At 36.0% G+C, this 14,811-nt stretch overlaps 1 protein-coding gene across 2 annotated transcripts; it reads left to right on the forward strand.

The window, feature by feature from the left end:
* The first annotated feature begins 559 nt into the window (after positions 1–559).
* On the forward strand, positions 560–14,337 carry LOC103000531 (low-density lipoprotein receptor-related protein 12-like). Of its 2 annotated transcripts, XM_057547648.1 has the most exons (5): positions 560–867; positions 3,112–3,314; positions 4,822–5,926; positions 7,203–7,335; positions 11,764–14,337. In XM_057547648.1, the coding sequence occupies exons 3-5, from the start codon at positions 4,908–4,910 to the stop codon at positions 12,619–12,621; spliced, it is 2,010 nt and encodes a 669-aa protein (XP_057403631.1). In that variant the 5' UTR covers positions 560–867; positions 3,112–3,314; positions 4,822–4,907; the 3' UTR covers positions 12,622–14,337. The 2 variants fall into 2 exon arrangements, with proteins under 2 accessions (XP_057403631.1, XP_057403630.1); XM_057547647.1 differs by lacking the exon at positions 560–867 and having other exon boundaries at positions 3,020–3,314.
* Positions 14,338–14,811: the final 474 nt, after the last annotated feature.

The following is a 14,811-nucleotide window of genomic DNA, read 5'->3' on the forward strand; positions in this document are numbered from 1 at the left end:
ATATACAAATCAATTTTCACTGCAAAGTAAAGGAGCTGTTACAGTGGAGGATTACTGGACTGAATGTCAATATTATGACATAGTATGAGTGTGTTTCATGTTTGGTAATTGCAATCATTGTTGCTTTTGTTGTGGTCATCCATGTACAATGCTTGGTGTCAGTCTATTTATCTCTTGTAAAAATAAAATACAGTGTGTGTGTGTGAAAAAAAAAGTTTATTAAAGGACACTTTGATTACTTCCATATTTTGTCTTTTGTAAATAATGCTGCAATGAAAATTGGGGTGCATATATGTTTTCTAATTAGTGTTTTTTTCTTCCAGTAAATACCTAGGAGTGGAATTGCTGGATCATATGGTAGTTCTATTTTTAATTTTTTGAGGAATCTCCGTACTGTTTTCCATAGTGGCTACACCAGTTTACGTCTCCACCAACAGTGCACAAAGGTTCCCTTTTCTCCACATCCTTGCCAACATGGCTTTGATAGTAACCATTCTGACAGATGTGAGGTGATATCTCATTGTGGTTTTGAGTTGTATTTCCCTGATGATTAGCAATGTTGAGCATCTTTTCATGTGCCTATTGGCATCTGTGTGTCTTCTTTGGAAAAATGTATGTTCAGATCCTCTGTGCATATTTTAATTGGGATGTTTGTTTTTTTTGATATTGAGTTGTATGAGTTCTTTGTATATTTTGGATTATTAACCCCTTATTGGACATATCATTTGTAAATATCTTCTCCCATTCAGCACAGCCACTATGGAAAGCAGTACGCAGGTTCCTCAAAAAATTAAAAATAGAATTACCAGACGATCCAGCAGTTCCACTCTTCATATCCAAAGAAAATGAAAAAAGAAATTTGAAAAGGTATATGCATCCCAGTGTTCATAGCAGCATTACTTATAGTAGCCAAGACATGGAAGCAACCTAAGTATCCATCAACAGATAAGTGGATAAAGAAGATGTGATATAATGGAATATTTCTCAGCTATAAAAAAAGAGTGAAATTTTGCCATTTGCAACAACATGGATGGCCCTACAGGGTATTACGCTTCGTGAAATAAGTCAGACAGAGAAAGACAAATACTGTATGTTTTTAGTTTATATGGAATCTGAAAAATAAAACACATTAACGAATATAACAAAACAGAAACAGACTCACAGATACAGAGATCAAGGAGAGGGACAAGATAGGTGAGGGGTATTAAGAGGTACAGACTACTATGTATAAAATAAAATTAAAAAAAAATAAGTTACAAGGATGTAATGTGCAGCACAGGGGAATATAGCCAATATGCAATAATAACTTTATATGGTGTATAAGCTGTAAAAACATCGAATCAGTGTGTTGTACACCTGAAACTAATATACTATTGTAAGTCAACTATACTTAAAAAAAAAAAAAAAACTTCTCAGTAAAAGATACCATTAAGAAAGACTGACAGCACCAACTATTGGAGAGAATGAGGGTTTGAGTGGATCTGCATATATCTTGCATAACATACATGCCCCAAATAGATACACGTTTATACTATATAAAGAGCTCTTAAATAAGAACAAATTGTAAGGTACGAAGGATATAACAAGGTGATTCACAGAAAAAGAAATAGAAATAGCTAATAAACATAGGAAAAAGTGTTTCAATTTCAGTAAATAAGGAAATGCAAACTAGAACAATGATAAATCTCTTTTATCCACCTAACTGGCAACAAATCTTTAGAAATAAAATGTTGCATTTTGCCAGAGTTGTGGGGTATAAGGTGCTTTTTCATACCACTTGGTGGAATTGTGAGTTGGTATAAACATTTTTCTCAGTGTTGCTATCAAATTTAAAGTGGAATTGTGTCTTTTGACCTAGCAATTCTACTTCTAGAAAAATTTGTCCTAGAGAAATACTTGCTTATGTGTGTGTGGAGAGAACATGTATAAGGATTCCAGCATTGTTCACAATAGTGAAAAACTGGAAGCAGTCAAATTGTCAGCCTTTGTTACAGTTACTCAGAATATTTAAAGTATTTGTTTATTTATTTATTTATGACTGTGTTGGGTCTTCATTTCTGCGCGAGGGCTTTCTCTAGTTGTGGCAAGCGGGGGCCACTCTTCATCGCGGTGCGTGGGCCTCTCACTATCGTGGCCTCTCTTGTTGCGGAGCACAGGCTCCAGACGCGCAGGCTCAGTAATTGTGGCTCACGGGCCTCGTTGCTCCGCGGCATGTGGGATCCTCCCAGACCAGGGCTCGAACCCATGTCCCCTGCATTGGCAGGCAGATTCTCAACCACTGTGCCACCAGGGAAGCCCCCAGAATATTTAAAGAGGAAATATCCTGGTACAATAATCCTTGGATAATTAACTTTATCATCACTTGGTTTAAGGCAGGAATCTCACTTTTCGGTGAGACATGTTAGTAGAAAATGCTATTTTGTTTTTTCTTTTTTCATAGCACTGGCTAATTTTGTATGTGCTTCTTATTTGACTTTTCTGCCCTTTATTCATGCCCAGATTTTATGAACTACAAGATAACGTTTGGTTATAAATCATTTATGTAGAAAAGTATTCCCAAACTCAGGGACTTTTCACTGAAGAAGTTTTTTGTTTGTTCATTTTTAACTTTTTTACTTGGCTCAGGTTTGCTATTTGGTCTCCTGAAAATGTAAGCTGTAAACTCATTAAGCAAGCAGATGATCCAGTCTAATCTAGAGAAGGCAGACTTCCTCAGACTTCCTCTATGTCTTTCAGTTCATCGAATTATGGAGTGGTTCAAACAGAGAACAATTTAGGGTGCTAAGAATTAGAAGTGGTCCTTCCTAAACACACACAGGGAGAAGAAAAAGAAACATCGTGCCAACTGTCTCCTGTTTTTTAGCGTTTTTTTGGAATTTCATGTTACTTATGAAGAGGTATTGTTCTGGAATCTGGGAAAGAGATGTAAATGTTAGGAACACAGAAGCAGTATTATTATTTGCTGATGATATAGTCGTGGGCCTAGAAGAGCCAGGATAATCAGTGAATATATGGAGGCTTATAATAAAGTCCTCAGTTACTTTGTATTATTAATGAAATTTTTTTCCAAAATTTCCTTTTCAGTAGCCTTTTCTGACTTTTTATTTGTAGTTTTCAGGATTTTGATATTCAAGGGTCCAGAAGATGCAGTTTGGACTGGTTGACGATAGAAACATACAAGAATATTGAAAGCTACAGAGCCTGTGGTTCTACAATCCCACCACCATATATTCCTTCACAAGACCACGTCTGGATCAGGTTCCATTCCGATGACAGTATCTCTAGGAAGGGTTTCAGACTGGCATACTTTTCAGGTGTGTTTTTAAATAAGAAGAAAGATATGGAACAGAATTCTATAGTATTTACTGCTCAGTCACTTTGGGACTCGCCTTCTAAACAATGTCCATTTAATTGTGACTCAATCCTCAAGGCAGCTGAGATTGAGGAATTAGAGGCTAAAGGTTCAGGTGCCGTAGATCCGGGTCTCCAAAAGGCATTTTGTATAATCCTAATAAAATGATTAATTTTACAAACTAAGGTCAGTTTTCTTTTTAAATATTTTGAATACGTTTATTTTAAAAGGAACTTTTTCCCCTCAAGTGTTTACCAGTATCCTGCAAGTTACTTCAGAATGTATTTTTGTGTGTGCATTACCCTTGTCTTGACACCTTCAAAGAAAAGACAATCAATTTCACTTTCGTAGTTTGTAGTATCAGAAGTCTTCTTATGCTAATTCTTAAACTTTATCCAAAAAGAGTGAGCAGATCATACAAATATGAAGAACTCAGAGCATTAGAGTGATGTAAATTTTTGCTGAAAATCATTTTACATTTTCTGAAATTACATGGTCTCCTTTAGCAACATATGCTGCTTTTTCTCTTTTTTATTAAAAGCACAGTCTTTGTAATATTTACTTAGGTGCTGAAGCACATTTTCTGTCACCTATTTGCCAGTAAATAAAAGTTGTTAATGGAGAGGTAAGCATTGGCCGACATCATCAGTGTGGACTGTAGGAATCTAATGTTTGGTTTTCTTTCCCTACCTCATTATTGTTATATATTTAAGGTAGTCCACTAAGATAATCAGAATTCTATAAACATTTCAATTCTTTTCTCTCTTCTTCCCCCTACTGTTTTGTTGAGTAAATTTATACCTTTAGCTCAGATTCATAAAATATTTTGCAGTTGTATTAAAACAATAGAAATTATAAAATGGAAGTACCATGTTGTGGTTACATGAAATGTGAGAAATAGAATAAAGTTAACTTATGATAATCTTAGCAAAAATTTGAGTCTAAATAATGGGCTCGCAAAATATGCTATGATACACAAAGCAAAATATTGTGTGTATGTGTATATATATATATATATATATAATATATATAAACAACTCAAAAAGAATATTAAAACTGGATTTGAAAAGGTGATTATTATAGAGGAGTTTTTCTTCATTGCAAAATGTTTATACAATACAGTATTTGAAATTCTTAGGCAATACATCCTACTAACTTATATATCTTACATCACTTTACTAAATGTTCTGCAGTAAAATAGCTTCTGCAAAAACAGGATTGGTCTTTTCTCTTTAGATCAGCTGTAGAGATCTTCATGGAACAAATCATAAGTGTTTAATAAATTGTTGAGTAATCAGTAAGCCAATATTAATTTGTCATTAGAGTTTAACCTATTTTTGATCAAGCCCAACTATCATTTGGGCTAATCAACATTTATGATAAAAATGCCACTTGCTGTTACATACCCTTTAAAGAGTATGTTTTTTCCTCCTTATCTCTCCATCTCCCTCCTCCCAATGTCCTCCCAGGGAAATCTGAGGAACCAAACTGTGCTTGTGACCAGTTTCGTTGTGGTAATGGAAAGTGTATACCAGCAGCCTGGAAATGCAATAACATGGACGAATGTGGAGATAGTTCTGATGAAGAGATCTGTGCCAAAGAAGTGAATCCTGCAACATCGGCCGCTTTCCAACCCTGTGCTTACAACCAGTTCCAGGGTCTATCTCGGTTTACCAAAGTTTACACTTGCCTCCCCGAATCTTTACAATGTGATGGGAACATTGACTGCCTTGACCTTGGAGACGAGATAGACTGTGATGTGCCAACTTGTGGGCAGTGGTTAAAATATTTTTATGCTACTTTTAATTCTCCCAATTATCCAGACTTTTATCCTCCTGGAAGCAATTGCACCTGGTTAATAGACACTGGTGATCATCGCAAAGTCATCTTACGCTTCACTGACTTTAAACTGGATGGTACTGGTTATGGTGATGATGTCAAAATATACGATGGATTAGAGGAGAATCCACACAAGCTTTTGCGTGTGTTAACTGCTTTTGATTCTCATGCGCCTCTCACTGTCGTGTCTTCTTCTGGACAGATAAGGGTACATTTCTGTGCCGATAAAGTCAACGCTGCCAGGGGATTTAATGCTACTTACCAAGTAGACGGCTTCTGTTTGCCATGGGAAATACCCTGCGGAGGGAACTGGGGGTGTTATACGGGGCAGCAGCGCTGTGATGGGTATTGGCATTGCCCAAACGGAAGGGATGAAATCAATTGTACCATGTGCCAAAAGGAAGAGTTCCCATGTTCCCGGAACGGCGTCTGTTACCCTCGTTCTGATCGCTGCAACTACCAGAATCATTGCCCAAATGGCTCCGATGAAAAAAACTGCTTTTTTGGCCAGCCAGGAAATTTTCATTGTAAAAACCATCGTTGTGTGTTTGAAAGCTGGGTGTGTGACTCTCAGGACGACTGTGGCGATGGCAGCGACGAGGAGAATTGCCCGGTAATCGTGCCTACCCGAGTCATAACTGCAGCCGTCATAGGCAGCCTTATCTGTGGCCTGTTACTGGTCATTGCCTTGGGATGTACTTGTAAGCTTTATTCTCTGAGAATGTTTGAACGAAGGTCAGTATCAAGACAAAACTATAGTGCTTATGCTCTCTACAGTAAAAGCGTGGCCCAAATATTTACAACACATTTTTTTAAATGAGATTAGCAATATATTTTTGTTATATTGTTGAGAAATAAATACTTCTTATGATTTATAAAATGACTATGAAAAGCCTATGACTCAAAAACCTAATAAGAACATTAAAAAACAAATAAATACTAAGAGTTATGAGGTGAGAAAAGCCAATCAGTATTTATCAGTTCCTGTTTTCAGGTTAATCTGTCTTACAGGAATTTTGCAAGCTGTAATTCTCGGTGGTTGCTCTTTAACCTCGGTTTTTATAAATATTAATTCAACAATTCCAGATATTTGAGAACCTTCTGTGTTGAAAGCATTATACAGGTGAATAGAGAAATGCATAGGAGTAATCTCATGGGCAGTTTACAGTTAGAAGGAAGGAACTGTTGGGTAGAATTAGATGACAAAAAATATAAATGTTGTAAGAGCTATAAAATAAAGTGGTATAAAAGTCGAAGATCTCAGTTAAGAAGTGGTTCAGCGTTAAAGGGTGGCCTTCAGGGAGAGCTGTCTTTTGTGTGGTAGAGGAGAGACTGGACCTGGGAGAAGTTGATGGCAGAGGGGCCTTCTAGAAAGCTCCTGTGGAGACCATGACCGTCAGTCCCAGGAGAATTACAAATGATAGATACAACAAAGAAGTCACATACCAGACAGCTAAGAATAGATGCACAGTATCACAATAACCAAGTGCATCTTATCTTTGGTTCAGTATAAATGGCCAGAAAATGTTTTACTACATTGCAACATAAGAGTACAATGAAGACCAGAGGTCTTGAGTTTAAGAACAAGTTATTCCAGAAAGGGTTTTGGTGACTCATTTCACTCTTTTCCTTATCTGAAAAGTAAATGTGTCGGACTTGATGAATAAAGTGTCTTCTAAGAATTTTCAAATACTTTCACCTCAAGTCTCAAGCCCCTATGTTCTTAGGGGTTTAAAGATCTAGTACTTTTATCTTTTACGGGGATATCTAATTTATTAAAACTTAGTGATCCAGACCCCTAGTGTAAAACCGCATGAGACTAAACTGTCTGCTTCATCTTTGTGTTCTCAGTGTAGGGTAGTATAGATACTCATCAAATGTTGGCTAAGTAAGCTTTACAAATGAACAAGTATATTAAAATTCAGATTGTTTTAATTGTTGATAATTTAAAAATTACTGTTTTGGCTTGCCTTTTTTTAAAATCCTTTTCATCCCCCTGTTTCTCTCAAAGATCATTTGAAACACAGTTGTCCAGAGTGGAAGCAGAATTGTTAAGAAGAGAAGCTCCTCCCTCTTATGGACAATTGATTGCTCAGGGTTTAATTCCACCAGTTGAAGATTTTCCTGTTTGTCCACCTAATCAGGTATGTTGCAACTTATTATTTGTCTTTCTGTACCTCTTAAAATGAAATCTATTCTTGTATATAATGGTAAAGTATCCTTGACTGTGTCAGAATTTTTGCAGTCAAGTTAAGAATTAAATATATGGAGGATTTGAAATTATACAGTTGACCCCTGAACAACGAGGGGGCTAGGGACACCCACCCTCCGTGCAGGTGAAAATTCACATGTAACTTTCTAGTCAGACCTCTGTGTCTGGGGCTCAACATCCATAAATTCAACCAACCATGTATCATGTAGTACTATAGTATTTGCTATTGAAAAAAATCCACATATAAGTGGACCCGTGCATTTCAAGCCCATGTTGTTCAAGGGTCAACTCTAATTGTTTCATTGTATTTTAACACATTCAGAAGTCTACTTTTCATTCTTTACTTCTGATTTGGTTAGGTGATTCTTAAGCATTTTACTGTTTAGGATAATTTAGTGCGTTAAAATTCAAAAGTAAAGTTTGACAGCTTATTTTCTACTTGAACTATTTCAAAGATTTAAAAAGAACTACTAAAGTTGATATGCTTAGTAATAGATTAGTAACATGCTAGATTAAAATAAAAGTTGTTGAAATTAAGTTAACATTTCTACCTGACTTGAGAGAAAACTTCTTCACAGCTGGATTTTACAGTGCTTAAAAATTCATATCATTTTCTTTAAATAGTAACTCATTCTTTATTAATGTTTCTGAATTCTTTAAATTTTTGTGAGTGATTTTTTACTTCGGGTGTACATTAAAGTGATCCAGTTATACATATATATATATATATTCTTTTTCAGATTCTTTTCCATAATAGATTATTATAAGATATCAAATATAGTTCCCTGCAATTTGTTTTTTAATTTCTTTTTCAATGCTTACAATTGTGCCCAGGGTTCTTAAGGGCATTAAGGTTTCTACATTTAAAATGTAAATTCATCCAGAATCATTTCTAAAAGTTGTTCCCAGTATCAGAATTAAGAAAAATTGATGAACATTGTTTTCCCAGTAATTTAATTCTGTTCAAAATGAAAGACCGTTTCCTTTTTGTTAAATAGGTTTCCAATTACAGTGGGTCATCTTATTTGAGTCTTTTAGGAAATCTTTGTGAGAATTTGATGTAATTTGCTAAGTAAGTAATTCAGAACTTCCACTGGTTGGAATTTTGTGTGCAACATAGGAAGAACCTACATTGTAGCTTTTATATATTGTTGTCCCTGCCATGGGGAAGGGTTCTTTTTAGGTAGGAATTCAGAGGATGGTTAATTCCATCCACTCACTCCACCATGTATCACCCCACCCCTATATCCTGAGGCTACCTTCAAGAGGTTAGTCAACTGTGAAGTTAGAGGGGGCACAGTCCACACAAGACAGCCCTTACTTCTAAAACCAATTTTAAGTTCCGGGGCTCCCAAACCATCCTCAGGTTTGATAATTCACTAGAAGGACTGAGAACTCATTGAAAGCTGTTTTACTTAATAGTATAAGCTGGTGTAACTATTATTGCTGGGAAAGGATCCAGATTAAATCAGCCAAAGGAAGAGACACGTAGGACAGGGTTCAGGAGGGTACCAAACACGACCCTTCCAATTGTCTTCTCCCCATAAAGTCAGGACAGTGTTATTCTCTCGACACAGGTGTGTGACAGTATGCACGAAACATTGCCAACTAGGGGAGCTCACCCAAACTCGGTGTCCAGGGTTTTTACTGGAGCTCCATCACATAGGCATGATTAATTGCACACGTGGCTGATCCCAGTCTCTAGCCTCTCCAGAGGTTGACTGATTCTGCTGACTCAACTCTCCCACGCTACATCACATTGGTGTGGCTCAGAGCCTCCACCGAAAACGCGGTGCTACTCTCTGGCTGGCCCAAGTCTCCATGCAATGACACTCCTGTCAAAGCTGACACTCCAAGGTCTGAGGTCTCATCCCAGAAGTAAAGGGCAAAGGTCAGACCTCACTTTGGGTAAGGTTTCAATTCTTTACTACCTACTACAGCATTTTTGTAGGGTTATAATTTACCCTTGTGAGGGAATTCTGCTTCAACAAAGTTTTAAAATAAAATATGTTTGCAAATGGTAAACTAGATTTTATTCAGTTAATGAGATTACACTCTTATGTTTGAAACTTTTGGTAATAAATTATCAAATTTCCTTATTTGTTTTTAAAAAGAAAAATAATCTTCTGATTACCAACTCATTCAAAATAGCGATCCTTTCTGAAGAATCCTTTTCTTCTGCTTCATAAATGGAAGAAGTATATAAAATTATTCCTAAAACAATCATGAGATCCCCTTGTAGAATCTAATGTTAAATTGGCAATCATTTAATTAAACAGACTTTGAAGCCAGTAGAGAGCTTCATCTCACTGACAGACTATACTGTTAAAGTTGGCTTTGAAGTGTGCTGAAGGCATTGTGGGTGGCAGCTGCATAAAAGTGGAGGATATCTGAAGAGCCTTGTATTCATTGCTGGATTTAATGACAGTGCTCACACAAAGCCTTAGAACGTGAATGCCAAATGAGGAGGACCAACTCTATGGAGCTCATAGGGATGTGAGCCACTTTTTTTGTTTGTTTCAGTTAGTTTATAGTTACATTCCCAATTGGTGAAAACTCTTACTTATTTATATAGTAAATTTTATGTGCTGATATTCAGATTTCTTATTGGCAATCTGTTATTTACTAAGGCTAGACTATGAAATATTCCTGTGATAGTAGCTTCTTAGCTTTCTGTGAATTATATTCCAGGGATTATGTTCAAAGGGTGTATATGGAAATCACAAATCTATATGGAAAACCTGAGGCTAGCTGTACGGTATCAGCTTGGATTTACTTCAATACCAGTCACAAACAGAGATGGAAAACATATGTTATCACATCTTCTTATTCTCTTCCCTTCCTTTTTTCTGTGGGGGGATAGGCAAGAGCCATTCATTTTGGCGGAGGGAAACTGTATCACCTTTTGAAAGGGAGTATATCAATTCACCATTGTTTCTTGGAAATACTGTATTTTAAATACTAAATGCCAGATTGATGAAAGCTGTGTTTGTTCCAAGTTTGATTACTCCTTTTTGTAACCACTAGCTGGAGCTTAAAGACTGTTTTTGTAAATACTGTAGTTTTTTTTTTTTTTAATTCCGATATTCATTCATCTAGAAAAAAGAAAATCTAGATGATTTTTCTTTCAGTTGGGCAATATGGTCACCTCCCATATGCACTAATTAAAAATCACCAATTTTCAAAGAATAAGGTTATAATTTATGTTTAACATGAAGCTGTAGAAAATAAGACATAAATCTTTTTTTTTAAAGACTTTTTTTTTAAAGGAATTCCTTTATTTTTATTATTTATTTACTTATTTATTTATTTTTGGCTGTGTTCGGTCTTCGTTTCTGTGCAAGGGCTTTCTCTAGCTGCGGCAAGCGGGGGCCACTCTTCATCGCGGTGCGCGGGCCTCTCACTATCGCGGCCTCTCTTGTTGCGGAGCACAAGCTCCAGATGCGCAGGCTCAGTAGTTGTGGCTCACGGGCCCAGTTGCTCCTTGGCATGTGGGATCTTCCCAGACCAGGGCTCGAGCCCGTGTCCCCTGCATTAGCAGGCAGATTCTCAACCACTGCGCCACCAGGGAAGCCCAAGACTTAAATCTTTAAGATTGAGAAGGAACCCAAATGTCTCAGATACCATTGAATAGGGCTATAAACAAGTTAATTTCTTTGGCTTTTTGTTTCCTGTGCTGCATTACAAATACAGTAATTCCTTTGTTTATGACAATATAAATAAATTTGTATTTATTTATAATAAATATTTATGGATATTTATTTATGGATATCCTCAATTTATGGATATCCTCAATATCCACTCATTCAACAAATCCTTGAGAACCAACTGTGAGATATAATTTTTACAGGTTTTGGAAGGTTTCATCCTTGTAAATCAAGTCTAACTTGTGCTGTGTTAAAACAAAAAAACAAACAGCCTAGTTTTCACACTCCTTTAGGTCATTTAGAGAATTATTGTAGAGATTCTTCTATCTTCGTAGCTAAAGAAGTATCAAATACTTTTATTTTCCATCTTTGGTGCATTTCTAGGATTGGATTACTATGTGAAGTTTTGAAATAAAATTGCTGTTGTAATTGGCATTAAACATCATTTTAAAGTTCATATATAAAATGAAGTATCGAGAAAATCTTAAACACAGTGAACAGTGGTTCAAGTTATAGGTTAGATTCTGGAGTGAGGTGAACCTGTATCGATGAGAGAATTTAATTCATCCACCATAGACCGTAAAATGAGTAATAGAACTTTCATCCACAACACATGCTGAATAGAAGGGTGTTTTCCATCTTAATACCTCGTTGTTAGCTGTTTTAAGATCTTTTCTTTCTTTCTTTCTTTCTTTCTTTGTTTTTTTCCGCAGGCTTCTGTTTTGGAAAACCTGAGGCTAGCTGTACGGTCTCAGCCTGGATTTACTTCAATCAGACTTCCTATGGCAGGCAGATCGAGCAACATCTGGAATCGTATTTTTAATTTCGCAAGATCACGCCATTCAGGGTCATTGGCTCTGGTCTCAGCAGATGGGGATGAGGTTGCCCCTAGTCAGAGTACCAACAGAGAACCTGAAAGAAATCATACTCACAGAAGTTTGTTTTCTGTGGAATCTGACGACACAGACACAGAAAATGAGAGAAGAGATACGGTAGGAGCATCTGGCGGGGTTGCAGCTCCTTTGCCTCAAAAAATCCCTGCCACAACAGCGGTAGAAGCAACAGTGGGAGCAAGTGGAAGTTCCTCCACTCAGAATACCCGAGGTGGTCACACAGAAACCGGACGGGATGTGACAAGTGCGGAACCCCCAAGTGTGAGTCCGGCGCGTCACCAGCTCACAAGTGCGCTAAGTCGTATGACTCAGGGGCTACGTTGGGTACGTTTTACATTAGGGCAATCACACTCCGTAAGTCAGAACCAGAGCCCTTTGAGACAACTTGATAATGGGGTAAATGGAAGAGAAGAAGATGATGATGTCGAAATGCTGATTCCAGTTTCTGAAGGAGCTTCAGACTTTGACGCGAATGACTGTTCCAGACCCCTTCTTGATCTTGCCTCCGATCAAGGGCAAAGGTTCAGACAACCATATAGTGCAGCAGACCCTGGAGTAAGACCAAGTAATCGCGATGGCCCCTGTGAGCGCTGCGGTATTGTCCACACTGCCCAGATACCAGACTCTTGCTTAGAAGCAATGCTGAAAAATGAAACGGGTGATGATGAAGCTTTGTGACTTTGTTAGGTACAAGAATCCCGTCAGGGAGATTGGATACAAGTTGGAGCAATATCCATTCATTGTTTTGGAACTTTACAATTAAACTAGTTTTAATTTAAAAAGAAAAAAGATGCAGGGTGATTTCTTACTATCATATGTTAGCCTGCATGCTTAAATTAAACACCTGTAACTCTATAAACTTTAGAGTTTACTATTTTAGCAGCTAAAAATGCATTATGTATTCAGATTGTTCAATAATGTTCTTCCATTTGTTTCTAATTGTTTTCATCCTGGTACTATAGTTCGCAGTAGAGATATGGCTGCAGAAACTCATTTGACTGTCAGTTTCTATCTATCCTATGTTAAAACGTTTCTTTGTTCAAAATAATACCTTCTTTTAATTGAACCCTTTATGCTTTTGCCAATACATCTTGTAACTTAATATACTAGATGTTAAGGTTGTTAATATAAAAAGAGAAAAAGTCCTTATTCTCACCTGTTTTTATTTGTATAACATCTGTCTAAACATTATTAGATTTTATAATATGAGCTTGTCAAAGGGAAAAAAACTGTCTAAAATTTTTTCTCATGTTTAACATGCAGTGATGTGAAATTTAGATAGAGTTAGATAAATTAATGGCAAAAACAAAACTCTTTTATAAATTTTCTAATGTTGACTTTAATACTCTAATATGGTACAAACCAAATGGTAAAAAGCCCAAATCATTTCTTTTTTTATCTCTATTTAAGGACAGAATTAAGCGGATGAAGATATTCTACTATGCATTAAATCTTGAACTTTATAAAATATGTACAAAAATTGTACAAGATAAGTTCCAACTGGTAATGTCTTTCCCTGATACAGGGTTATGCTTGTATTGGACCCTAGGGATTTGCACTAAAATCATATCAAGGTCTCAGATGAGTTTCGTGCAGAAGCACTATGACTTTAAATACTATTATTTGCTATCATAATGACTATATATTTCCATAGCTTATGGGGGGGGGCGTGAGGGGGCATTTTTATTACAACTTGAGGTTGCTTTGCTAGTTTCATATTTATTTGTTGTATTTAAAAACTGCTTTATAGTAAGACAGTGATTTTTTCAATATATTTGATTCATAAGGGGAGGATCATGCTACATGTTGAAAAGCAAATTAAGAAATCATTCAGATCACCTCCCTTTTTTAAGTAAAATGAATTGCAAAACCCCGCATATTTTTTTATTGTCAATTCCCATTTATTTATTCTTTAGCTGTCTGTTTTAGTAGCTTAATGTTTGAGTATGAAAAATGTATTTGTGTATGATTATTGCTATTTATTAAATTTTAAATACTTTGCTGAATGTCATTTTAAAGCATGTTTGAGGTCTTGTGTATTTGTCGTGTTATGCTGTCAGGAAGAACTGACTGAAATGTTTTAATATGTATCAAAAATTAAAATGACTTCTTTTTTTTGTATTGCCTTGAGGTACTTTTTAAATCAAAGTTTCTATTTATTTTTGTTCATTTGGTGCATATACAATTTCAGGCCATGAAATATGCAGTGTGTCTAGAAGAAAAATTAAAGAGGGGATGTCTTTCTTAACTCCCTTATAGTAAAGTAGTAGCTTACACCAGTTCTCAAGGGTAAAAAAATCCCTAAGGACCTGGACATTATTTTGCCTTTAATTGATGTGTCTTATAAGAGTCAGTAACTATATCAGTTCTCTTTTTATATTATTTTCAGATACATTTTAGACCCCTATACAATATTTTACTGGCAGAATTTGGGTTACCAAATTAACCTTGTTTAGGTCCTACTAATTATATACTATTATGTATAGGTTTTTTGTTTTTGTTTTCTGACATATATTTTAATTTCTTTGTTTAATTAACTAATACATCTTCTTGATTCAAACAGTAAAAAAATTAAGTCTCTCTCCTATCCCTGACAGGCATCTTCTAGTTCCCTTTCAAAGAAATAGGTACCAAGACCAAATTCTTGTATACCCTCCAGAAATACCATATAGATACATAAATGTATCTATATGTATAAATGCTATATGATGGAATACAAATTGTAACATACTATGCATTCTTTTTCTGCACCTTTTTTCAAGGGAAAAAGTGTATCTGCTACTGGTTGAATGTTAAAAGTACAGTTGGGTATTTCTGTTATTTGACTTTTCACATTTAAAAATTTGATCTATCCTGAATTTAAGGCTC

The sequence above is a fragment of the Balaenoptera acutorostrata genome, chromosome 6, assembly GCF_949987535.1.
Source record: "Balaenoptera acutorostrata chromosome 6, mBalAcu1.1, whole genome shotgun sequence".
Lineage (NCBI taxonomy): Eukaryota > Metazoa > Chordata > Mammalia > Artiodactyla > Balaenopteridae > Balaenoptera > Balaenoptera acutorostrata.